Below are 26,406 nucleotides of genomic sequence, written 5' to 3'. Positions count from 1 at the left end.
TTAAAAGAAAAAGAATGAATAAACTGTATGTAAAATTAGGGTAGTTTTTGAAATAGTGATTTTTGAAATAATTAAGTTGTTGAATCACAAGCACCCAGGTATATTTTGAAATACGAAATTTATGTAAATATTTTTAAAAAGTGTGGAAAGCAGAGACTCTCTCAGTGCAGAAGAAAAAAATAAGGAATCCATCCCTTTCAGAGAAAGGATTTGACTCTGTCCCCCAAAGTAATTGTAGTATTAATATATTTTTTAATTGGCACATGACCTTGTAAGCATTGTCTTATGTTCATGATAAATTCTCATGTTTCTGATTACTCTAGAAAATGTGTGTCTTTTTTCTAGGAATGCACGGTCATTTACTTTGTCTTAAAGTCTTTTGTGAGTTTCAGCCAAACATCCCTCAAATTTTTTATTTTAAAAGTTGATTTAGCATTTCATTTGTCACATAAAAGACTTACCTTACCTTTTATTCTTATGTTATATTTGCTGATCAGTTTAACCATAGACCCTAAAAAAGTTTTGCTTTAAGCTGGAAGCAAATGTTCTATTTCTAAAACAGCTGAGATTCTGTTAGTATTTGGTCATGTGCCAGTAGTTGTCACCACATTTGATTTAACTAGAAGTTTGTGAAATTTTAATCCTTCCATTTAGTGCTTAACGGCATAATTTATTTTTAAAAGGCAAATTCGGAAAAGTATCTAATTCTAATTATTGTGTTCTGGTGCTCGCACCCTATTATTGTAGGGTCTCAGACTTTCTAATTTAGATACTCCTTAACAGAAATTCTCATTATTTAATGACCATTGGCAAAATAGCTTAGATTAATTTTGCCTGACCTTGGGATCAGACCTGGTTCTCATCTGTTAGCATTTAGTTTTTTTAAAGCTATCTGGCACACTTCTAGCAGTTTCCCCAAGCCTATGGACAAATTCTTATTTTGGTGTGCAGATTTGATCCCTAAATGAAAGACAAAGACTGAGTTGGTACAAACTGCCTGCAGAAGATGGGAAGGGAGTGGAATGACAAGGATTAGGACCTCTCTTTTTTTCTTGAAACAAGGCTTACCTGAGATTACATAGCCTTATTTTTTATTTTGCTGTGTTTGCAGATCATTGTAGCCATAGGCTCTTAAAAACTTTTCCTTTAAGTTATAAGTAAATGTTTTACTTCTAAAACAGCTGAGACTGTTTTAGCAGTCGGTTTGGGTTTTTTGGGGGGATGGGAGGTAGGTTTCTAAAAAAACGTTCTAAAATAGTTTCTTTATATGATGTAAAGTATTTCCTGCAGACTCTTTTCCCACACTGCAGCCAGAGTGATCTTCCTAAAAAACAAATCTGATCAGGTCACTCCCACTCTTCAGTCACTTCCCTTTGTCTCCAGGATTAAGTCGGAGCTCTTTAGCATGAATGGTTTACTGACCACTTCGTGAGCTGACTCCTGCTTACATTGCTAACTGCTTTGTCCCCCTCTTTTATCTCTGCTTCATCCCCCTTTGTACTTGCTCACTGAGGTTGTGTTCAAAGTTCCAGCAGGATGAAACTACTTGTCATTTCTTGACTTTGCAGCATTGTTTCGCCTCAGGACCTTTGTATGTGCTATTGTCTGTCTAGAACTTGTCCTCCTTAGCTCACTCCTACTTATATTCTTCAGGTTTCTGCTTGGTGATTACTTTCCACAGTGAGCTTTCCCTGCTACCCCCCTCTCAGATTTGGGGGTGTTTTGCTGTGTGCTTCTATGGTACCCAACATTATTCTGATTTCCCCTTTCCTGGTTTACTTCATGTACTAAACTGTAAGCTGTTTAAGAACCAGACTTGTGTCTATAGTATTTACAGTGGTCTTCCCAACACCTAGCATGGGCCTGACACATGGTGAGTCCTCAAAAATATTTGCTAAATAAATGGCTTGTAGCAATTCATTATGAATAGTTACTGCATTGAAACGAATCTCCAAGTAGAGACTATACTCCCTTTGGGCTTTACATGTGGCAAAAGAAACCTCTCCAGCTCTTGCCATGTATTCTCTCTCCAAAAACAAATTATGAGATCTCTCTCCTCCCATTTTAATCTTTTACCTTTAGGAATAGAAGCAGGTGCCTTCAAGAAATTTATTATTGCTTAGTGGATGCTAGACACTGGGGGAGCATGCTGTTATTATGTAGCACAATATTTTGAGTGCCTCTTTCGTACTGGGTACTTCATGTAATTATTAATTTGTCACTGTCATGTACTATTTATAAAACATACAAAGTGTGAATTTTCTGCCACTTTACTGATTAGTCCTAGTAAGCAGTTTTTGGAATCTGAGTTTAGACCTTCCTCTTCTCTTAAGCCCTCAGTCCTTTCTCCCCCGCGCCTCTCACTGGGGTTGTTATTAATTCCTTAAAAATTAGGTGTTCGATTTGTAAGACAAAACCTGCCGTTGTGCCCACTTGAATGAGAAGAATAGGCAAAATTACTGAACATACCCTGTAAGTTGGTAAGGCAAAATAGGACATGAACAGCTAATTGGATAACTAAGGCTGCTTTTAATTATTCTGTCTTATCTTGGACCTGAAGGATTTATGTTGGCAAGTACCCTTCAGAAAATCAAGCCAGAGCATGGTGTTGTCACACACATAAATGTAAAAAGCAATTAGTCCGTGAGAGACTGAACAGGACTAGGCACCAGCACACCTAGAAGAAGTCTAGCTGGGAGCAACCCACTGGGGAGGGATGAAGTGTTCTGCACTTTTCACCTCTCAGTTGCTCTTCAAAGGACAAGAATTTAGACTAGGCACAAACGGCCTTTCTGCTAGGATTACCCCTGGCCAGCCATATGGTGCTATCTTAGCTCTGCCCTGTCATCCTTAGTCACCGTGTCAAGGACAGTAGAACACCTTTCCAGTAGCCATTCTCCCTGCCTTTGTAGAGCCCACCTCTGGAATAGTGAAAATCAGAATCCATTTTGCTCTCTGCTGCTGGGGAAAAGACTGGAATCAAGCTCTGCCCTACGTTGTTGAGTTATATGCACGCACTCACACAAACACATTTTTTTTTTTAAGCCTGAGGCGTTTATCAAGTGGCCAAATCTGACTATTAGTGTGACCTTAAATTCTTAGCCTACATTTTTCCACCCCCTTGGAATAAACCTCTGGCCATTAGGCCTAATCCTGTCATTTCTGTAGTCTTCAAAGACACTCTTTATAGTTAGTACCACATCTGGGTCTAAAGCTCATTTTCGCCCCTTCATTCTTTGCCAGGAGAGCTTCTTAGAGTTGTTGCTCTGCTGATTCACAACTGCCTGTAATGACCAGATGTAATGTCAGATGAGGGCCAGGCCACACTTATCACACTTTATAATTATTAATGCCTTTCGCTCATTCACAAAATCAAGGCATAAATCACAGCCAGCAGGGGTAGTTTGTTTTGATAATTCCTCTGACTCAAGGATGAATGATTTTCCTCAACTGTTTTATCTTCGTTTTCAGCAGGGATTGAACTTCACTTTTACCCATATCCTTGATCAGATACCAGAAGCTCCTTTTAGGCCATTGGTTTCATTTCTCAGTATTTTTAGTCCCAATAAGAGTCATTTCCTAGGTGTGACTCCTTGGGTTATAAGGGCCTGTGAAATTCAGATTCTGCTATATGACCTCTCTGTCAACTAGAATAAACTTGTTGTTAGGTCCTAATTTAGTCATACTTAGTACTGATGTTGGCCAGAGCACATCCTATAAAGGAGTTCTTCCTTTGTTCTCAATGGGAAGAATCTTTTATGTCTTTATTTAGAATCTGAAGACACTTAGAAAACACCAGGAGCCCTTTGTGACTTTAGTGTTAGTTTTAGTTAAATTCATCCAACATTTATAGAGCACCTACAGTGTGCCAGGCAGTGGTATACCAAAGATGATTATGAGACAGAACTTCCCTCCAAAGAGCTTATAGTTTGATAGTACAGATGCACATGAGGAGAATACTTTAGCCTAAGATAGCAGGTGCTAAGATGGAAGTATGTACAAATTCCAAATTTTATTTGGCGGTTGTATTGAGAGCTAAATATTTCTCCCTTTGCCTTCCTGTAAGGCAGTAGTAGTCCACTCAGTTTGTATCTTGTACAGGCTTTTTCTCTGAGATCTCTAGCATCTCCTCCTGTGACTCTACACGCTTTCATAAAAAAATGATATTTGGTTGAAATTAGCCTTCCATGGAAAACTTTAACCTTGTAATAATCAGTAGTCTTCTCCTTTGACTTCACTTCCTCCAGTCCTGTTGGCTCAGTTACGTCAGTCACTTACTCAACAATTGACAACAGTACTTCTACTGTTGGAGAAACTATTAAGCAGTTCACCAATGAGATTATTTACAGAAAATGTTGATATTCCTAGAAGCTGTTTCCAGTTCTCTTCCTTCTTTCTAGTAGTGAAACCCCAAGCATCTTACTTTCTAATCTGGTTTTCCAAAACGAGTTGAGAAAGAGCACAAACATTAGTTTAGGGCTTACTGTGTGCCTGACAAAAAGCTAGGTACATTTCACATCTAGTTCTTGTAGGTAAGGTGCACATGAAGAACAGACTCTCAAAATATTAACCTGCTCAGGGTCCTACATTTTGTAAGTAAAACTAGCATTTGAACTGCCTTTCTGACTAAAGGCACTTGTGTTCTTGAAGATCTTCTTCCTATACCTGGGAGTCTGTAGACTGGATTATGCAACACAGTTTTCTAGGGACATGGTAGGACTCTTATGGTTGTAAGAGAACCAACATATATTACCTTAGGCAAAAAAGGGAATTTATTGGTTCATGCGACTGAAAATTCTAGTAGACCTGGCAAAATAGCTGTATCCAGGGGCTGAGGTGATATCATCATGGTTTTGAGGCTCTCTTGATAAGGCAGATAATATCGCCACAGGAGGCTCAAGCTTAATAATCCCAGTAGAGAAATATAGTCAATTCCATGACTCTAACACAAATGTTCTAATAAAGACTTAGGGGCCAAAGTCATGGGCCCTGACCTCCAGTAGGCCCCACATGAGCCATATGGAAGGGGTTCCCCTCAGAGAACAGGAGTTACTATTATCAGAAGATCAGAAAAGGGATACTGAGTAGGAAAAAGAGCAATTGATGTCCACTATAGGGTGGGAGTTTAATGCTCTAAGTCTGTTGTTATTAGAAGTATTTGGTTTGGCTTACACAGTATTTTGAAAAAAAATAAACATTTTCAGCTAGTTTCTTCTAGGTATCTTGATCTCTTGGCTTCTCTTAAATGATGTGGAAACACAAGGCCAAATTCCCACATTATTGTTCTAACTGGCATTCCTTCTTTTATGGACTCACTCCCCAGCCTGCTTCATTCATTCTCAATAATTGGCAAGGATCTCTGGGCATTTGAGCATGGGACCCTTGCTCTAAGCAGTGCAGATTACCAGTGCAGGTATCAGGAAGTGGAACGTTAGTCCAGCCATAATTGTAGCTTCTGCTTAAGCCTCAGCCACATGTCATTTTATACTGAGATTCACTGTGTGTAATTATTTCTAAAAAAAATTGTATTAAAAATACTAATTAGTTTTTTTCAATTACAGAATAAAATAGTTTATTGCAGCAGGCTAGATAATGTATGTATGTATGTGTGAGTAGAGGGATGGTCTTTGCGGTTTGCAGGTGACAAGATTCTTGCAAGCAACCCAGCTTAATTGTAACCAGCTGCCCATTTAAATATGCCTTTTCATGTTTGGGAATGCAGTTTTATCCTATTTAATAGATAGTTAGATGACAAATTTCTTGTATTCTGTAAAAATGTACATCTATATTTTCCCGTAGGGAAGTAGCAACCCATAGCCAGAAATACCAAAGCTGTTGCATTCTGTGAAGATTCCTGGCCACCCACATTTTGATATTGCAAAAGAGATGTTATAAGCCCTTGTGCTTTATTTATGTTCACTGGGTATATCTATTATAGTTCTTTATTTGACAATGAATTATATAAATCGAGTGGCTAAGTGGAGGAGGGAGGAGCAAACAGAGCATTTTTGGAAAGAGTGAGGAAGAAGACTGAGGAATTCAGGGTGACTAACTGAAGAAAGAAAATATATTGCCTACAAGCTTTGCCCTTGGGAAAGATAATGCTGTTGGCAGGATGAAGAGGTATAAAATCTCAAGGAGAAAGAACACTTATCTAATAGAAAAATGTGGGATAGGAATTTGAGGAAAGAAGAGGCCAATTCAGACCAAGCAAGATCACTGCTTTTGTGCTTCTTCTTCAGGAGGCTGCCCCATTCTGGCTCTGTAGACCCATGTTACAGTGAATAAAATACCCAGAATTGAAATTGTTTGGTGACAGGAGTTGCATACCCCCCACTCCCTATGTTCCTCATTCTTGTAAGTGTTTATTTAGGTACATATGAATTGGTGGAGGAAGTATTTGAAATCCTCAGTACCTTAACATTTACAAATGTGAAGGTTTTCCTGATGGTTATTTAATCTTTCATTTGTGTATTTGTCTTCTTTGCAAGTTTGCCAACACTAGGGCTGTGTTAAATGTCTTTGGACTCTGGTGAATCTTTACAGCCTATACAATATTTGTAGAATGGTAGTTTTAGGTCTTGCAGGTGTTTTAAGGGTATGGCTTGATGTTCTGAATCTTGGATCCTATTTTTTTTATAGGGTACCTGTAGAGTATAGTACTCCCTTATAATTCTTTTTATTTCTGTAAGGTTGGTAGTGATTTCTGATCTTTCATTTCCGATTTTAGTAATTTGAATGTAAAGAACCAACTTTTGGTTTGTTTCTCTTTTGTTTTTCTATTCTTTCTTTATTTACACTGACCTTTATTATGTCCTTCCTTCTTTGGGTTGAATTTAGGTTTTTTGTTTTTTTTTTTCCTAGTATCTTATGGTAGAAGATGAGATGATTGCTTTGAGTTGTTTTTTTTTTCCCCAGTACAGGCATTTACAGCTATAACTTTTCCTCTAAACACTGTTTTCATTGCATCCCATAAATTTTGGCATATTATATTGTTTTTATTTATCTCAAAGTGTTTTTAATTTCCTTATGATTTCTTTTTTGACCTGTTGGTTATTAGGCACTGTGTTATTTGATTTCCATGAATTTGTGAATTCCCCAAATTTCTCTGTTACTGATTTCTAATTTCATCGCATTGTGGTTGAAGAATGTACTTTGTATGACTTCAGTCCTTTCAAATTTATTGAGATTTGTTTTACAGCCTAAGGTGTAGTATACCCTGGAGAATGTTCTGTGTGTATTCTGCTGCTATTGGGTGGAGTGTTCTTTAGATGTCTTTTAGGCTTAATTAGTTTATGGTGTTATTCTTTTATTTCTATCTTCTGTATAGTTGTCGTATCCATTACTGGAAGTTGGAAAGTGAAGTCTTCATATATTATTAATGAATTGTGTATTTCTTCCTTCAGATCTGTCCGTTTTTGCTTCATGTAACTTGGGGCTCTGTTGTTAGGTGAATATATACTTATAATTATGTCTTCTTGATGGAGTGAATATATATCATTAAAATACCCTTTCCTCATCCTATTAACAATTTTTGTCTGATACTGATAGCCACTCCAGCTCATTTTTGGTTACCAAATGTATGTATGGTGTGTCTTCTTTCCTTTCCTTTCCTTTTTATTTTCAGCCTTTTTTTCTGTCTGACTCTAAAGTGTGTCTCTTGTAGACAGCATTTCATTGAATCATTTTTTTAATACTTTCTGCCAATCCCTGGCTTTTCTTTTTAATTTTTTTTTAACATTTATTAATTTTTGAGAGAGAGAGAGAGAGAGAGAGCGCAAGTGGGGGAGGGGCAGAGAGAGAGGGAGACACAGAATCTGAAGCAGGCTCCAGGCTCTGAGCTGTCAGCACAGAGCCCGACGCGGGGCTGGAACCCACAAGCTCTGAGATCATGACCTGAGCCAAAGTCAGAGGCTTAACCAACTGAGCCATCCAGGTGCCCCTAATCCCTGGCTTTGATTGCGGTGTTTAATACTTTTAAATTTAATTGCTGATAATGTAGAATATATATTGGCTATTTTGTTATTTTCTATATGTTTTATGTCTTCTGTCTTTCCCTATTTCTGTCTTCTTTTTGGCTGAATGTGCCATTTTAATTCCTTTGTCATTTTTGCTTTTTTTTTTTTTTTAAGTTTTTATTTTTAAGCAATCTCTACACCCAACATGGGGCTTGAACTCACAACCTCAAGGTCAAGAGTCGCATGCTGTATAGACTGAGCCAGCCAGGTACGACTACCTTTTTTTTTTTTTTTCTTTTTGAGTTATTTTCTTAGACCTTGTACCAGGAACCATTTAAAATAGCATGTTTTTGGGGCGCCTGGGTGGCTCAGTCGGTTGGGCGGCCGACTTCGGTTCAGGTCATGATCTCGCGGTCCGTGAGTTCAAGCCTCGCGTTGGGCTCTGTGCTGACAGCTCAGAGCCTGGAGCCTGTTTCTGATTCTGTGTCTCCCTCTCTCTGACCCTCCCCCGTTCATGCTCTGTCTCTCTCTGTCTCAAAAATATATAAACGTTAAAAAAAAATTAAAAAAATTAAATAAAATAGCATGTTTTTAAAGTGTCTATTAAACCTGTCATTGGGCATTCTCAGTGACAGTTTCTGTTGGTTGCTTTTTTTCCTTACGTAATGGCCATACTTTCTTGTTTCTTTGCCTATTTTTGTAATTTGTTGTTGAAAATTGGATGTTTTAAATAATATAATGTGGCAACTCTAGAAATCAGGTTGTTACTGCTGTTTGTGTTCTTTTGTGTTTAGTGACATTTCTTAACTAATTCTGTAAAATCTGTATGCTTTGTCCGTGTAGCTGCTGAAGTCTCAGGTTGATTAGCTGAATTGTCAGCTAATGATTAGACAGGAAATTCCTTGAATGCCTAAATCAACAAGCCTCCCAGTCTTTGCTGATGGGCTCTGTGTGTGTGTGTGTGTGTGTGTGTGTGTGTGTGTCGGAGCATGCTTCCAACACTCAGCCAGGCAATTAACAACCCTGCCTTAGCTTTTACTGAGTGCTTGTGCAAAGCCTCGAGTTCAGCCTCAGGTTAGAGCTTAGGGCCTTCTCGGGTCTTTCCTGAACGTGTGTACCATGTTATACATTCATGGCCTTCTGGACTCCATGAATATGTTGGTGCCTTTCAAAGCTCTTATGTATATCTCATTTCCTTTTTCCACTTTTTTTGGTTAGCCTGTTGTTTGTCCCACTTGTTCTTTACCACTTCAGACAGCTACAGAATTACCAGTTGTCTGTAATTGTTTTTGACAAAGACTTTTCACTGGGCAAACTCAGAGTTAGGTTAAGTACAGACAGCCTTGCAAGTTGTAGAAAGGGGAATAGGAACGGTGCAAGTTAAGATCACACAAAGTGGGGCACCTGGGTAGGTCATTCAGTTAAGTGTCCAACTTTGGCTCAGATCCTGGTCTTGAGGTTCGTGAGTTCTAGTGCCACGTCGGGCTGTCAGCATGGAGTCTGCTTCAGATCATCTGTCTTCCTTTCTCTCTGCCCCTCCCCTGCTTGCACATGCACTCTCTCTCTCAAAAATAAATATATAAAACATTTTTTAATTAAATAAAATCACACAAAACTTGTTCTTATCAAGATATCACTACTTTTTTTTTATTTAAAAAAAAATTTTTTTTAATGTTTTATTTATTTTTGAGACAGAGAGAGACAGAGCATGAACGGGGGAGGGGCAGAGAGAGAGGGAGACACAGAATCGGAAACAGGCTCCAGGCTCTGAGCCATCAGCCCAGAGCCCGACGCGGGGCTCGAACTCACGGACCGCGAGATCGTGACCTAAGCTGAAGTCGGCCGCCCAACCGACTGAGCCACCCAGGCGCCCCAAGATATCACTACTTTTTAAAAATAAACATTCCTTGGATTATTTCAAGTTTTTGGTTAACTTCCAGAATTATGAAAAAGTTGATTCTAAAACTTTTTGTCAGTTTTCTTGTTGCCTTTATGGAGTAGGGAATTTTCAGAGGTTCTTAGACCACTATTTTTGCTGATGTACACCTGTGGAATATAGGAAGAGTACTGAACCTGAAATTAAAGTCCCATTTTTCAACCTAGTATCTTTTGGTTTTGAGCTGGCCAGTTGGCCCATGGGCATATTATTACCTACCTCTCAGACTTACTGTAGGGATTAAATGAAATAATGCATTTAACAATATATTGGAGGGGCGCCTGGGTGGCTTGGTCGGTTAAGCGTCCGACTTCGGCTCAGGTCATGATCTCACGGTCCGTGAGTTCGAGCCCCGCGTCGGGCTCTGTGCTGACGGCTCAGAGCCTGGAGCCTGTTTCAGATTCTGTGTCTCCCTCTCTCTCTGCCCCTCCCCTGCTCATGCTCTGTCTCTCTCTGTCTCAAAAATAAATAAACGTTAAAAAAAAAAAATTAAAAAAAAAGCAATATATTGGATAAAAACGAATTGTAAATCACTGTCAAAGGGGAGGACACATAAGGCGTTTAAAAGGCAAAAAATGAAGAAAAGATTGTATCATTCAAGTTTTGTTTATGGAAGCAGAGCTACTTTGAGTAGTTTTGGGAATAAGGGGCTTACGAAAGGAGTTAGATCTTACACAGATGTGGGAAGAGCCGAGAAACGAAGGTGTGGAAGAGGGAATAGAAGGACCAGGGCAAAATCATTTATCAGTCCACTTGAAGCACTGGCACGAGTGGACAAGTCAGAACTTACCAGGGAGTCTGAGAAGCTGAGTACTTCCAGCCGTGAAATGGGAGCGTGAAGGAGGAGCTTGTGGAGAGACCTGTGGAAAGCTGTTGTCTGTATGTGGCTCCCAGCCCTGGGGTCCACGGTGAAATGTCTGCCGGCCGTCCTGGAGCTGCTGTTGGTTGGCAGGGCCTGCAGTCAGAGGCACAAGCTGGATGCAGAGAGCAGAGGACAAGCGGGGGTCTGCAGGACATCTCTGCATCTTGTCTGACACCGTACTTAACCATGACCACCTTCCAAGAGTAAAAGCTGTTGCTTTACTTCTGCCTTTCACATCCCCACCAAACTCCCCCTCTGACCAGCTCTAATGCGAAATTGGAAGGGAAAGGAATTTTAGGAAACACATTTTAGTTTCCAGCTGAAGCAACTTGACATCGCAGTGCATATGACCCGGCAGTGGGTTAGCCCTTTGGCTTGGGGATTTACTTATTTGGAAAGTTCCAAACTACTACTAACAGGTACAGAGTATTTTATATATTATGTTATGTAAAGAAGAGTTTTTGACTTGGGGAAACTTACAATTTCTTTGAAAGAGGCTGGAATATTGAAGCATTCTTAAAACATATGAGAAGAAAAGCAACTAGAAATACATATTTATTTTCTATATCTTGCTTTATTGAGATGAGTTCCTTAAAGGTAATAAATGAATTTTTGTAAATTGAACATTTCCTAATAACAAGTTACAGTATCAGGAATATGATCATTTCCACTTGGTTTTTGGTTGACATCGGCACACCATTTGTCTGAGTTTTGGAGTATTATTAGCATGATGTCATCAAGGTCCTAGATTGATGAGGTCTAATGAGATGGTGAGACAGTCAAGGTCCTTGCAGACTAAATTATACCAGAAAAGTGTACTTCTCTCTGTGCTAGTGAAAGCCCACTACATCTGATGTTGTCTGGCTATTAGGTAGAGAAAAATGTATTTACTGTATCAGTACCTGCTTATCATATGTCAGGGGGTGTGATTATTTGCTCCAGGAAAGAGATCATGTCTGGAACAGTAGGTATAATTAGAGCCACCATTATATTAAGTTTGTAATAATCTGACATTTTCCAGGACCCATCTATATTCTGCTCAGTTTAAATGGGTCTGTTAAACTGCCTGCACTCACACACTTTGCAGTATCTCTCACGTGTTTGAGAGTGGGACGCATTTCTGTAGTTTACATAGATATGCAATGGTGCTTTGGGTTTTCTCTTAAGGGGGAGAGTAAGCTTGGGGCTTTCACCTGGCACTTTATTCTGCATTAGTCCTCAATGAAGGCTCTGCTGGTTGTTGGATATATCTAATTCAACTATGTATTCAAGAAGTAGGGAGGTAACCGCTGGGTGGGTCCAGAGACTTACTAGGCCTACCGTGGGATAGACTCACTCCCATAAACCCACTAACTCATCATGGTAATATTCTGGGTCCCAGAGGATTATCATTAACTAAGAACCAATCAACCTTGAAAAGACAGGTACAGTATTTCTTTCCCTCCAGGATAGAATTACCCAGCAAATGTTAAAGGTACGTCTTTGAGGGGGGCACATGAGTGACTCAGTCAGTTAAGCGTCCTACCCTTGATTTTAGCTCAGGTCATGATCTCATGGTGCATGGGATCGCACTCCGCATCAGTCTTTGCGCTGACAGCACTTTGTCCTGTTCTCTGTCTCTCCCTGCATTCGCACGCTCTTTCTCCGCCACTCCTCTCTCAAAATAAATAAACTTTAAAAAAAATGTTATGTCTTTGGGGAAGACAAGGGAAGAATTATGGTATATGCTAGTTATATTATAGTGGGGTCCTTCCTCACTGGTATTGACTCCTTCATTCCTTCCTTCCTCCTTTCCTCCCTCCGTCCCTCCCTTTCTAATTTTTAAAAAATGTTTATTTTTTTGGTAGTGCAAGTAGGGAAGGGGCAGAGAGGGAGACAGAGGATATGAAGCAATCTCTGAGCTGACAGCAGCAGCCCAGTGCGGGGCTTGAACTCACAAACCACGAGATCATGATCTGAGCCAAAGTCGGATGCTCAACCGATTGAGTTACACAGGTACCCCTCTGATTTTTTTTAAAGAGGCTCTGACTGTGAAATGACTCCAGGATAGGCATTGGGTGAGAAACAATGTTTTAGCATGGTGACCTGGGTCAGATGTCTGACCCCAAACCTAGATTTTTTTTTTTTTTAATGTTATGTAGATCAAGTTTGGACTTAGGCGTACATCTCATTTGGCTTTAAGGCTTGCTGGTGAGTCAGCAACCACCTAAGATCCATGCTAGTTGCACTATTGTAATTATTACTCTGGCTGTTCCTGTTGCAAATAACCATGCTTCTCTTACTTCTGAGGGGTTGAGTGCCATCAGCTGGTCTCTGTTACCTTGGATTCTAATCATCCCCTGAAATCTGGAAGCTCATTTCAACTGAAGGACCTCCCAAGTGTTCCCCTCAGCTTACAGGACATCTATAGCACTTTTAAGGGATGCTAATACTGCCATATACAATGTATTTCTCAAAGTTAAGATGAAAAGAATATCCCCTGGGCCCTCTTGGAGGACATTGGGATGGGTGAACAGGTTGCAAATAATAAATTGACAACAACTTTTTCTTCCTAAGTTGTTAGATTCTTTCCTTCACATCACACCAAGGAATTTCTGGCATCTCAACTTAGTTTTGGCCACTTTTTTTTTTTTCTTCAGTTTTGGCCACATTTGAGTCCAGGTTTTAGTCAAGCAATTGAGCAAATAATTGAGAGCCATCCCCAGCTGCTTGAGTAGTTAGCCTTATGAATCAAATAGTACTGATGAGTACCTAAATTCAGCTGATTAAAACTGTGATCCGCTTTGTCTATGGTCTGTCACCCTTACAATCTCTTTTTCCATATGGTCCAAGATTTTTCCCCTCTAGAAAGTAAATACAGTCTTGCAGTTTTCTTTGTGTATAAGTGTATTTACATGAGTGGAGGCAGTAAGGGATGGAAGGGGTCAGCGATGAGGAGAACTGGCATTCTCTTGCAAGGTACTTCCGTGAGGTACATCATTATACTGTCTTTTTTGTTTTTTTAATGCTTTTTTTGAGAGAGAGAGAGAGAGAGAGAGAGCATGAGCAGGGGAAGGGCAGAGAGAGAGAAAGGGAGACAAAGAATCTGAAGCAGGCTCCAAGCTGTCAACACAGAGCCCGATTTGGGGCTCGAACTCATGAACTGTGAGATCATGACCTGAGTCGCAGTCGGACGCTTAACTGATTGAGCCATCCAGGCACCCCGGTCATTGTATTGTCTTTAAGCAAGGTAGCACTAGTCTTAACAGGTAGGGGAGGACTGCCTCTGCTGGCATAGGAAACTCAGTAGGGTTTGGAGGTTTCTATTTTCAGAATCATCCCGCATGTCCTTATTTAAATTCTTGGGTCTTGCTCCTTCATGGTCAGTGCCCTCTTCTCCTGGCCATGATGCCAGGAGATGATGGAGTAAGTGGTACTTACTTGATGATGATGAAGTAAGTGGTACTAGAGTAACCCTCTCGTTTTAAACAACCATTGCAGTTATTATTGCTAAGAACCAAACCACATCAAAACTTTAGTGTCTTAAAACAATAAGAATCATTTGTTTATCTTGCATTGTTTCTGTGGAACAACTTTAGGAAGGGCTTGACCAGGCCACTTGTGATGTGAGAAAGGTGAGGTGATATGACAGTAACTCTAAATGAACTTTGATAAATTGAAGATGTGCATGATTACCTCTAGAGCAATCATTCAAAAATAATAAAATGACAGGACACCTGGGTGGCTCAGTCAGTTAAGCGTCCAACTTTTGATTTTGGCTCAGGTCATGATCTCAGGGTCGTGAGATTGAGCCCTGTGTTAGGCTCCATGCTGAGCATGGAACCTGCTTAAGATTCTCTCTCTCCCTCTCCCTCTCCCTCTTCCCATACCCCATGTACACACATATTTCCTCTCTCTTTCTAAATAAATAAATAAATAAATAAATAAATAAATAAATAAATAAATAAATAAAATGATGTGTGGTTAAAAGGCAATAGAGGAAATAAAACAAATGACTAAAACATATTTGATTAACCCAGTGAGATGCCTTCATTTGCACATAGACCTAGTGAAACTGAGTTTGTCCTGTATTCAGAATTCACGTAGCAGCAATGTCTACATCCGAGTTTTGGCTATACTACCTTGGCAGCTACGAGGAAAAAGAAATTCTTTGAGGCAATCATAGAAATAACTTGCTTCTCTGAACTTGAGGATTTAAAACACTGAATGTCATTTTCTTTCTTTGTGCTATTTGGTGAAATTAGAAGCCACCAACCTACCTCACAGTCTGGTATCTTCAGTGTCCTATCACTTAATTCACAGAAGCCTTTTTTTTTTTTTAATTTAAATTTTAGTTATTTAACACAGAGTGCAATATTGGTTTCAGGAGTAGAATTCAGTGATAAATCACATACAACACCTAGGGCTTATCACAACAAGTGCTCTCCTTAGTACCCATTACCCAGGGTACCTGGATGGCTGGTTGGTTAAGTGTCCAACTCTTGATTTTATCTCAGGTCATGATCTCACGGTTCATGAGTTCGAGCTCCACATCAGGCTCTGAGCTGGAATTCTGTCTTTCTCTCCCTCTCTCTCTGCCCCTCCCCCCACTTCCACACACAGTCTCTTGCATGCTCATTCTCAGAATAAATAAACTTAAAAAGATACCCATCACCCATCTAGCCTGTCTCTCACCCACCTCGCTCCATCAACTCTCAGTTTGTTCTTTATCATTAAGAGTCTCTTGGGGTTTGTTTTCCTCTCTCCTCTCTCCCTGCTTCCCATATGTTCATCTCTTTTGTTTCTTAAATTCTATATATGAATGAAATCAAATGATATTTGTCTTTCTCTGATTGACTTATTTTGCTTGACATAATACATTCTAGCTCCATCCACATCGTTGGAAATGGCAAGATTTCATTCTTTTTTGATAATTGAGTAATATTCCATTGTGTGTGTATATGTGTATATATATAAATATATATGTGTGTATACACACACACACACACACACACCACATCTTCTTTATCCGTTCATCAGTCGATGGACATTGGGGCTCTCTACATAGTTTGGGTATTGTTGATAATGCTGCTATAAACATCAGGGTGCATGTACCCCTTTGAATCTGTATTTTTGTATCCTTTGGGTAAATACCTAGTAGTGCAATTGCTGGATCATAGGGTGGTTCTATTTTTAGTTTTTTTCAGGAACCTCCATACTCTTCTACAGAGTGGCTGCACCAATTTGCATTCCCACCCACAGTGCAAGAAGGTTCCCCTTTGTCTGTGTCCTTGCCAACACCTGTTATTACTTGTGTTGTTAATTTTAGCCATTCTGACAAGTGTGGGGTGGTATCCCATTGTGGTTTTGATTTGTATTCTCCTGATTAGTGATGTTGAGCATCTTTTCCTGTGTCAGCCATCTGGATATCTTCTTTGGAAAAGTGTCTATTTGTGTCTTCTGCCCATTTCTTCACAGGGTTATTTGTTTTTTGGGTGTTGAGTTTGTTCTTTATTGATTTTGAATACTAACCCTATGTCATTTGCAAGTATCTTCTCCCATTCCGTTGGTTGCCTTTTAGTTTTGTTGATTGTTTCCTTTGCTGTGCGGAAGCTTATTATCTTGATGAAGTTCCTATACACAAAACCTTACATTTGGTAGGAGCTTTATTCTAAGCTCCCACAGGTGATAATTTAAGAAATTCTTTCATCACTGGATATCATGGACCACCAGTGCCTGACCCTGTCATGATCACTGCCTCCTCATGCCTTCAGATCCAACCACATCAGATAACTAATCACAAATTTTTATTTTCTGCAGGGGCAGCCTTCTGAATTTCTGGGAGGGTTTGGGTTTCAAGTTTCAATGCCATATTGCCAGGAGAAGTGCCTTCAACTACACTATAAGATCATGTCAGCAAAAATTCCACTGTGGCTACAGTCTGTTACGTGTAATTTGGTTGAATACATATATGTGTATATGTAAATATACCTGTGTTGGGTACTTATATAAACAACCTTACAAAATTATGGTTAGAACAGTAATAACTATTGTATCATTGTAGCGGTTTCACATGAATTATATTTTAAAATTTCATATGTATTTTGGCTATTTGGGATTTATAACTCTTTTTGCTTAGAAACTGTTTTATAAATTCCGGTTCCACTTTCAGACCAGGCCTAAAAAGCCTGCATAGCCCATACTGTATCAGAAATGCAGATAGGGCGCCAGGGTGGATCAGTCGGTTGAGCATCCAGCTTCGGCTCAGGTCATGATCTCATGGATTGTGGGTTTGAGCCCCATGTCAAGCTCTGAGCTGTCGGCACAGAGCCTGGAGCCTGCTTTGGATTCTGTGTCTCCCTCTCTCTCTGCCCTTCCCCACTCATACTCTGTGTGCCTCTCTCTCTCAAAAATGAACATTAAAAATTAAAAAAAAAAATGCAGAGAAGGCAGCATCCAAAGACACTTTTATAAGCACAGTCGTCTTTTAGAATGTTTCCCAAAAATTAGACTAGTTAAGAATTCTAGCTGGATGCAACCTAAAGCAAATCAAATACATCCACTTTGAGATTGCCAGCTCTGTCAATTAAGGAGTCTAAAGAATCAATTTAGCTTCTTGAGGATGGCTTCCCAGATATCGACACCCATTGTGGCCATCCATGGCTGTCTTGGCATCTTGGGTGACTCCACTGCTACTTATAGGAAGGTGTTTGCATGTAAGGATGGGAAGTGGAAGTAGAGCCGCTGCCATGCTGTTGAGACTGATTAGAAACAAGGGGTAAGGGACACGGGCCAGGGAAGCAGAGTAGTGGTAACAAGTACAGAATTAGCTTAGCCGATGAGGTGAATCTGAATTGTGCACATAGGAGACTATTACCCAAGCTTGTGCAGTGTTCTGAGGATGGTCTTTAATTGCTAAACCGAAGGGACTGTCTGGAAGCAGATAGGCCTCCTGTTGGCAAGTTTTATCTGTGAGATAAACAATGACTATAAAATTGTACCCCCTCCTTCTTTTATAAATGTTTCAGCGATCCTGGGCTCCCTGAGCAGGCCATTTTAAAAAAGGAAAAACAAAGCAGACTAAACTAAATAACTAAACTAAACTCAAGAAACATACCCTTGCATTGCCATTGAGTAGAGGTGAACTAAAGACGCTGCTCTCACAGTCACAGTGGTGACAGCTGGAGTGGGGAGCTTCTGGGGAGTCCAGTGAGTCCTCCCAGTATCATGGAGTAAGCTTCCCCTTGGTGCCTTTCTTTCCTGGAGGATTCCAGATGCCAGTAAAGCAGCACTCTGTTCTTATTTCCTGTTCCTCTCTTTTACCTGTACCATATCTGTTTTCTGTTGTTTTTAGCCTTTGTCCTAGATGCATGAAATCAACAGGTCATCTCAAACTTTGAAAATAAAAATTTGGGTCCTGTGGGATTAAAAATGTTTATGTGCTAAAAAAAGAAAAAGCCATTAGTCACTATAAGCTAATTCACTTACTTCTGTTGTCATTTCTAGGCAGAAGAAATCCTCAGACAAGAGCTGGAGAAGAAAGAAACGCCGAGTTTGTACTGCTTGCTTGGAGATGTCCTTCGAGACCACGCTTGCTATGAGCGGGCCTGGGAACTGTCCCGCCACCGCAGCGCTCGGGCTCAGCGCTCCAAAGGCCTTCTTCATCTGCGGAACAAGGAGTTTAGAGAATGCGTGGAGTGCTTTGAGCGCTCGGTGAAGATCAATCCCATGCAGGTTAGACAGTTCGGAAAGCCCACCTGCTCTGGGCGCTTCTGTTTCTCTTTGGTTTGGTGTCTTACCAAGATGAGTGAGCACCCATCTTCTGCCCACGTGCCTGGTGAGCTGTGTTTGCAAGCCGAGAGCTGAGTCTCCCATGCTTCTGGCTTGTCATGGGAAATGCTGCTTTTCTCTTACTTTCTGCTGTGTTTCTGCTATTTACTTTTCGGTTTTATTTTGTTATTTCTTTCTTTAAACTGTCCTTAACCCAAATACAGCTAGGAAAATTAGGTTTTGTTTTCAGCAGATATGTTAGGGAGAAATAGAGGAGAGTCAGAATTGCACACACTGTAGGACTGTGCAAAGAATTGTTGGAATCAGCAATGAGAGCAAAACTGATATAAATAGGGTAATATCTAGAATGGATTCTTGATCATTTAAGAAAAAGTATATTTACAGACACATAAATTTTTTTTTTTTAAGGTTTGAAAAAGTAATACAAAAAGACTGGATCGTTAAAATAAGTGACAAGCAGGGCACCTGGGTGGCTCAGTTGGTTAAGCATCTGACTCTTGATTTCAGCTGAGGTCATGATCTCGTGGTTCATGAGAACGAGCCCCTCATGGGGCTCTGCACTGATAGTGAGGAGTCAGCTTGGGATTCTCTCTCCCCCTCTCTCTCTGCCCCTCCCCTGCTTATGCTGTCTCTTTCAAAATAAAGAAATATTTAAAATAAGTGACAGGATAAATCCACAGGAGAGGACTAAATTTTGAAGGGAAGAAATTGACCATACTTTGTACTTAATGACACTCAGTTGGCAAAATGATTTTATTCTCAGAAATGGTCTTTGTTTTTTTTAAACCGTACTTTCTTTATGACTGCTTTCCTGTTTCACCAGTCAGAGGCACACATAACTGTCAACCATGGGTCCTGACAGACATGCACGCTGACTTGGTAACATTCTGGTTAAAACACTAATTTGTAATCAGCTGCTAATGGTTACTGAATACTTACTATGAGCCAGATATGTTGGGCATTTTGCCAATATTTGAACCCAAGACAGACGGACCCCAGAGCCTGTGTTCTTTTTTTTTTTAATTGTGGTAAAAAAAAAAAAAAGCACATAACATAAAATTTACCACCTTAACCATTTCTAAGTGTTCAGTTCAGTTGTGTGAAGTTTATTCCTGTTGTTGTGTAACCACCACCACCGTCCATCTCTACAACTTTTTTTATCCTGCAAAACTAGAAATGTGTACCCATTAAACAGTAACTCCCTATTCTCCCCTTTCTTTAGTTCCTGGCAACCATTCTGCTTTCTGTCTCTATGAATTTGACTATTGTTGGCCCCTCGTATGAGTGAGTCATACAGTATTTGTCCCTTTGTGACTAGCATATCTCACCGAACATCATGTCCACGTTGTAGCCTGTGTCAGAGTTCCGTTCCTTTTTCAGGCTGAGTGGTATTCCATTGTATGTATATGCCACACTGTTTATCTGTTCATCTGCGGCTGGACACTGGGTTGCTTCTGCCTATAGGCCATTATGAATAGGCTGCTATGAACGAGTGTGGGCAGAGATGATCATGTTTTGAACTGGGTAGATTTGGGGCATATCTCTTATATGCAAAAAATTGGAAGTACATTTTTGAGCTAATCAGTTGCTTTCTTCACTCTGGGTATTGAATACAGTGAGAACCTTCCAAATCAGCTGACTGGTAAAGAAAATCCGGAGAAGAGATTATCAGCAGAAATTAACAGGTGCATTTGGCAGAAAGGATATTTAAAGTATTGTCAGAGTTGGTTTTTAATGACAACTCACTCGAACTGAGTGGTCAACTGGGGAGGATTTTGCCCCCCAGGGGACCTTTGGCACTTGGTGAAGTGAAGGGGACTGCTACTGCCATCTAGTGGGCAGAGTCCAAGGCTGCTGCTAAACATCCCATAATGAACAGGACAGCCCCCCAAGGTAAAGAATTATTGGCCAAAATGTCTGTAGTGCCAAGGTTGACAAACCCTGCACTAACTTGATTATCACTAGATTTTTTTTTCCTTTAAAAAAAAAAAAACAACTCAATATTGTGTTGTTAAATTTTTACTTTACTCTTATGGAAAATTGTGTCCTTATCCTTGTTTATGTTAGTACCCCTGCCTAAGATTTGCCTAACCTCAGCCGCTGGAAGGAATGAGGAAAATAAACTCCCTCCCTTAGCCTCCGTAGTCTAAGTTGTATCAGTGGCATGCCACCTGATGGATGTGGGTTATTCTCTCAAGCGCACAGTCTCTTCCCAACAGATTGGCATTCATGTTTTCCTCTTGCCCCACTGGCTCCTCCTTCTCAGTCTTGGCAGCTTCCTAGGCTTAGTCCTTGGGCCTCATCTCTGTCTACACCAGCTCCCTGGATTTCATCTGCTCCCATAATTTGATACCGTCTATACACCGACAACTCCCAAAAGTGGGTTTCAGGGTTTCTCCCCTGAACTTTAGACCCCTGTGTCTAACTGCTTCCTCAGTCTCTCCATTCATTACTCCAACTTAACATTTACAATATCTGAGATACTCCCCTCCTGAAGACGTTTGTCCCCAAGGTCATCCCCTTCCTAAATTACTCTGACTGGTCTTCCTGCTTCTATCGATCCCTATTCTCAAAGACCATCCAAATGGGTCCATTTTTTTTTTTTCTAAATCTTTATTTATTTTTGGGAGAAAGAGAGACAGAGTGTGAGTGGGGGAGGAACAGAGAGAAGGGGAGACAGTATCCGAAGCAGGCTCCAGGCTGTAGCTCTCAGCACAGAGCCCAGTGTGGGTCTTGAACCCACGAACCGTGAGTTCATGATCTGAGCCGAGGTCGGACGCTTAACGGACTGAGCCACCCAGGCACCCCCAAATGGGTCCTTTCAAATGTGAGTCCAATATGTCATTCCTCTGTTCCCTCCCCTAGAGGTAGTAGCAGGCAGAATCCCTGAGAGGCTCTCTCCCAGCAGAGTGCCTCCCATTCTTCCCCCTCAACTCACTCCACCTCAACTTCCCCCTCAACTCACCTCTTTCTTCTTCCCTGAATGTTCCAGGCACATTCCTGCCTCAGGGTTTTGGCACTTTGATCTCCCTCTGCCTGGAGGTTCTTCCAGATATCTGCATACCTCACTCCGTTACCTCATTCAAATCTTTGCTCAAATGTCACTTGTTCAGAGAAGGCTTCCACAATCATTCTGTGTAAAAGCATAGCCCACCTTCCACCCCACCTTATACTCCTTACTTTCTTCTCTGCTTTTTCTCCAGAGCATTTAGCACCTTCTAATATTTTTACAGCTTGCTTTAAAAAAAAAATGCTATGTCCCCTTCCCTAGAATGTAAGTCCTATGAAGGCAGAAGTTTTTGTCTTTATGGTTCGTTTATATTTTCCTGGTGCCTGTAACAGTGCCTAGCACATATTGGGATTCAATAAATATTTGTTGAGTGAGCGAATACATAATATCTTTAACCAATTAGTCAATCAAACTATATACTTATTGTCTGCTGTGTACATAGCACTGACTCAGAGGACAAAGCAGTAGCAGCAGCTCGCCAGATAGGCTTGTTTGTACCCCTGCTACAGTCTAGTGAAGCTAACATAGGCAGAACCAGCCAATAGTATGAGGCATCAAAGAAATACCAAGTGAGTTATCTGTAAAGCACTGGTTACCTAGAGGTCAAAGAGATAGTAGAGATAGGATGGTAGATAGTGAAGAAGATAGGATGTTGAATTTGGCTTTGAAGGACAGGTAGTACTTGGATAGGCCAAGAGGAGGGCGGTGGAGAGGGCATTCCAGGCAGATGAACAGTATGAGCAAAGCCCTGGAAACCGAAAGAGAAGGGGTGCGTACATGTTTGTGTTGGAGGAACAGAGGAGTTAGAGAGTAGGCTAATAGGGGGAACAGAGGAGTCAGTGAATAGGCTGGTTTTGTAGAGTAAAAGGAAATAGGGCGGTTCCAGTGGGAAAGTTGGAGCGGAGCCAGCTTATGAAAGGTCTTAAATGTGAGGTTAAGCTCTTTGGCTTTTTATTTGGCAGATAGGGAGCCGCTGAAGGACCGGTTTGTGTTTGGCTTTGTTTTGAATGAAGGAATGTGGTATGCGTGGAGGTAATTTAGTCTTATTGTTTGGGAAGCGCTGTGGCCTTGGAAGATACTAGATGTAGACAGGTTTGGGAGACCAGCACATGTCTAGCCTGACAGTTATCAGTATGGCAGGGGCGATAGGAAAGGGGATAGATGTGAGGGAATTTGCAAGGGAGGACTTGACAGGAGTTGATGGTCTCATTATATAATTTTGAATTAATTACTTAGCAAGACAAAGAAATGACAATTGCTCAAAGCAGCATCACAATACAAGCAGATGTTATGTGAGGATATTTTGCAGTTTGTCATATGGATCCAATTCAGGCAGGCTGTGAGCCATGCCAAAATATGCAGGCATTTGATGCTAAGTTGTACAGAACTACTACAAGATACAAACTTGGACTGCATAGACATTGGAACTTGGGATCCAAGTTTGAACCGTGTCTAAGAAGGGAGAGCTCCTACATGCTGTCGTCTCCTTTAAGTCTTGGAATAGAAGGAAAATAGAACGGAATTTAATTTAAAAAATAGGGATTTAAAAAAATGTATTCTCTTCTTTCAGACATTTCCAAACAGGTTTAATAACAAAATTTAAGCAGAATGAGAGTGATATTTGGATGGCTTTTGTGCACTTGTAATGACTTTCTGAAACCAAATTGGTATAAAAATAGAAGTGTTTGTTTTATATCAGGGAGTGTCTGCAAAACCAAACGCACTGTCTGCGGAATATTTGTTAGAGAACCAGAAGACATGTGCACTGTTTACACTTGTGCTTCTGAGATTGCCAGCTATTGTTCCCTTCGACCTACCCGTTTCATTTCCCCACGCAAGTTCTGAAACTAAAATTCAACCTTAGACTTGACTTTGTGGGCTGTTGGAAGGTGAAGAAGGTGGGAGAGAATAGTAACCCAACCTCCCAAACAGGATCTCACAGTCTCAGGACCCAAATTAAAATAGAAATCCTTATGTCTACTTATTATTCCCATTGTCCCCTACTCTTATGTAAAAAGTAAAAACAAGGAAATTGCTCAGATATCAAACCAGTATGTGTAGCATTGAAAAAGGAAAACGTCACTTCCTATTATTTTTTCTGCTCTCTCTCAGCACACATACTAGATTCCTTTTCTTTTGTTAGTCCCTTTCCAGGGCACGCCCCCCCTCCCCCCATTTATTTTCCCTGAACCCTCCTCTTCATTGAACTGGTCACCCACCTTTGTAAGGTTACGTGATATAACTGCAGGGTAAATACCCGAAGACATGTATGGCCAGAAGGGCCATGTTGGGAGGAGGTGGGCAGTCACTGTGGACTGACCACATCAGGAAAGGCTGTGCTGGAGACGGTGCAGGAGTGAACGCAGGTGTGCACCGAGGGCTGGAAGGTGAGTAAGTGTTCAGAAGGGAACTGGCGTCCCAGGTTAGAAGAGCACGAGGAAAGCCATGGATTTGAGTGTTCACTAAACATAAGTGGCCAGGTTATGCCTGTTACCCTGGTAACCCATCGTGTTTAGCGTTTGTCTCGAGGTTTTTTTATTTTTAAATGAGGTGTTATTAATTGTTGCATAAAAAGCAGAGTGGGTTTTCATAGACATCCTCTTTGTTCTTCCCTCTTCTGCCGCAGTCTCATCTAGTATCGTACTCGATGCATGTGCAGAGGACAGAGCTCCCACTTTCCAGTGCTAAAATCTGAACAATGACCAGTAACAGCCTGTCTCTTTTTTTTCCAACCCTTTCCACACACAACTTACTAACCTGACCCTTTCAAGGGCAGTACACAGGATGCTCGCTGATAAAGCCTCCTGTGTTTGCTCACAGAGTCTGGGAACAGCCACCTCCTTCAGGTCCAGGGTGCTGGTAGGAGAAATACTCACACCAGTGTCTTTGTAAGCCCCCTTGTATGTATCAGACATTTGTGCCAAACTGCGGCCTGTGCGATGCATGACGTTGCCTGGCTACCAGTTGGCAGGATTAATGGGAAATGTGGGGAATCATAGACTAGATGTATGGGGAGCAGGCCTGCCATAAATAAAGCACATGGGGAATAGTCTGAATTCTCTTGCTACAGTGGTTTGATCACTTATTGTATGGCCTAAATGTACCACTATTTGTATATTACATTGCTTGGTAACTTTTTATAGTTTATAGTAAACCCTTAGGCAGCATTCATTTCCAAAACGCAAACAAATCAAGAAGTGTGTTAGAGGACCATAAGGAACTTAATTCTCGTTTGTCAAGAGAGCTAATGAATGTACAGGTTGTACAACATTTACCCTCCACTTCAGGGGCTGTGGTGATATCACTAACGGGAAGACCTAAATTTGTTGAAGAAACATTAGCATTTACATCAAAAGTTGGTAGTAGTTGGTTTTTTTTTTTTTTCAAGTCACGTCCAAAGATGATGATTTAATATGAAGCTATAGAAGGTGCATTTTCATGGCATTTTGTGAGGCTTGACTTTTCATTTGGAGCAAATGAAAATGAGCAGAAATGGTTTATAAGATTGGTCCATCCCACATTTTCTTGTATGTGTAGGAAAAGTGAGATCACAGGTGCTAATGTGCTTGCTCTCTTAGGTGAAATAGCTCATTACCAATTGAATTCACCGGTTTGGCATCAGTGACATCAGATGCTTCAAATAGAAAAGTCATTAATTCTGTTCTCATAATGGTTTAATTTTTTTCACCTAGTTAGTGGATTCAGAATAAAATTCTTGGAAATTCATTCTCTCAGAGGTGAAACATCTCACATTATTCTGAATGCTATTGTACATTCAGTGAAAAAGTTAAACATAACAGATAAAAGTCTTACTTGTAGTGGTGGTAATACAGATATCAATTTTGGTGGACCCTGTGAAGTGTAAACGTACTTGGGTTTGATTGTGATGGGAGACATAATGTGGTCCAAAGAGGCTTCTACTAATGGAAATAAAAACTGGCTGTTGTCATTTATAATTTTTTTTTTTTGAGAGAGAGAGAGAGCAAGCGAGAGCGAGCAGGTGCGAGCTGGGAGAGGAGCAGGGGAGAGAGAGAGAGAATCCCAAGCAAGCTCCATGCTCAGCACAGAGCCCAATGTGGGGCTTGATCCCATGACTCTGGGGTCATGACCTGAGCTAAAATCAAGAGTTGGATGCTCAACCAACTAAGCCACCTGGGCACACCTACAACTATTTTTATATACGCCATTGGGTAATTGAATTATAAGATTCTTGTGACTTTTCTGATGTTGAATTAAATTTTGTATTGTGTGGCAGTATTTACTTTTCTTTTTCTGCCCATCATCAGGTGGATTTTAAAAATGTTTGAATTTTTTAAGAATTATTTTATAAGTCAATTTAAGTGTCCTACAGTCACATGAACTGTTTGAGAGTCTTGCATTTTCACTGCATTCTGTTAAAAATCAATTGGAAATCTTTTATGTCTTCAATTAATGGAGTTCCAAAAAAAATCCAGCTTTTGAAAGTTTTTTAGCGGGGCGCCTGGGTGGCTCAGTCGGTTAAGCATCTGATTTCGGCTCAGGTCATGATCTCGCGGTCCGTGAGTTCCAGCCCCGTGTCGGTCTCTGTGCTGACAGCTCAGAACCTGGAGCCTGTTTCGGATTCTGTGTCTCCCTCTCTCTCTGACCCTCCCCCGTTAATGCTGTCTCTCCCTGTCTCAAAAATAATAAATAAACGTTAAAAAAAAAAAAAAGTTACTCTCTGAGCCAGTTTCAAAAAAAAAAAAAAGAAAGTTTTTTAGCAAATTGTAATTATTGTAGGCAATACTTTCACACAGGGAGACATTGAAATTTTCCATAAAGGGAATAGTGAGTGTTCAAATGATACACAGGATTTAATTTTGAAATGTAAAATCACACTTTTGAATATCTT

General features: G+C 40.5%; 1 protein-coding gene across 1 annotated transcript in view; it reads left to right on the top strand.

Moving 5' to 3' along the window:
- Positions 1-26,406, top strand: part of TTC27 (tetratricopeptide repeat domain 27) — a 185,463-nt gene that overhangs the window by 105,717 nt on the left and 53,340 nt on the right. The window contains exon 13 of the mRNA XM_015064214.3: positions 18,242-18,469. Coding sequence (XP_014919700.1) covers positions 18,242-18,469 — 228 coding nt within the window. The remainder of the gene's footprint in view (positions 1-18,241; positions 18,470-26,406) is intronic.

This window comes from Acinonyx jubatus, chromosome A3, assembly GCF_027475565.1.
Source record: "Acinonyx jubatus isolate Ajub_Pintada_27869175 chromosome A3, VMU_Ajub_asm_v1.0, whole genome shotgun sequence".
Classification (NCBI taxonomy): Eukaryota; Metazoa; Chordata; class Mammalia; order Carnivora; family Felidae; genus Acinonyx; species Acinonyx jubatus.
This window is presented reverse-complemented; position numbering and strand designations above follow the sequence as displayed.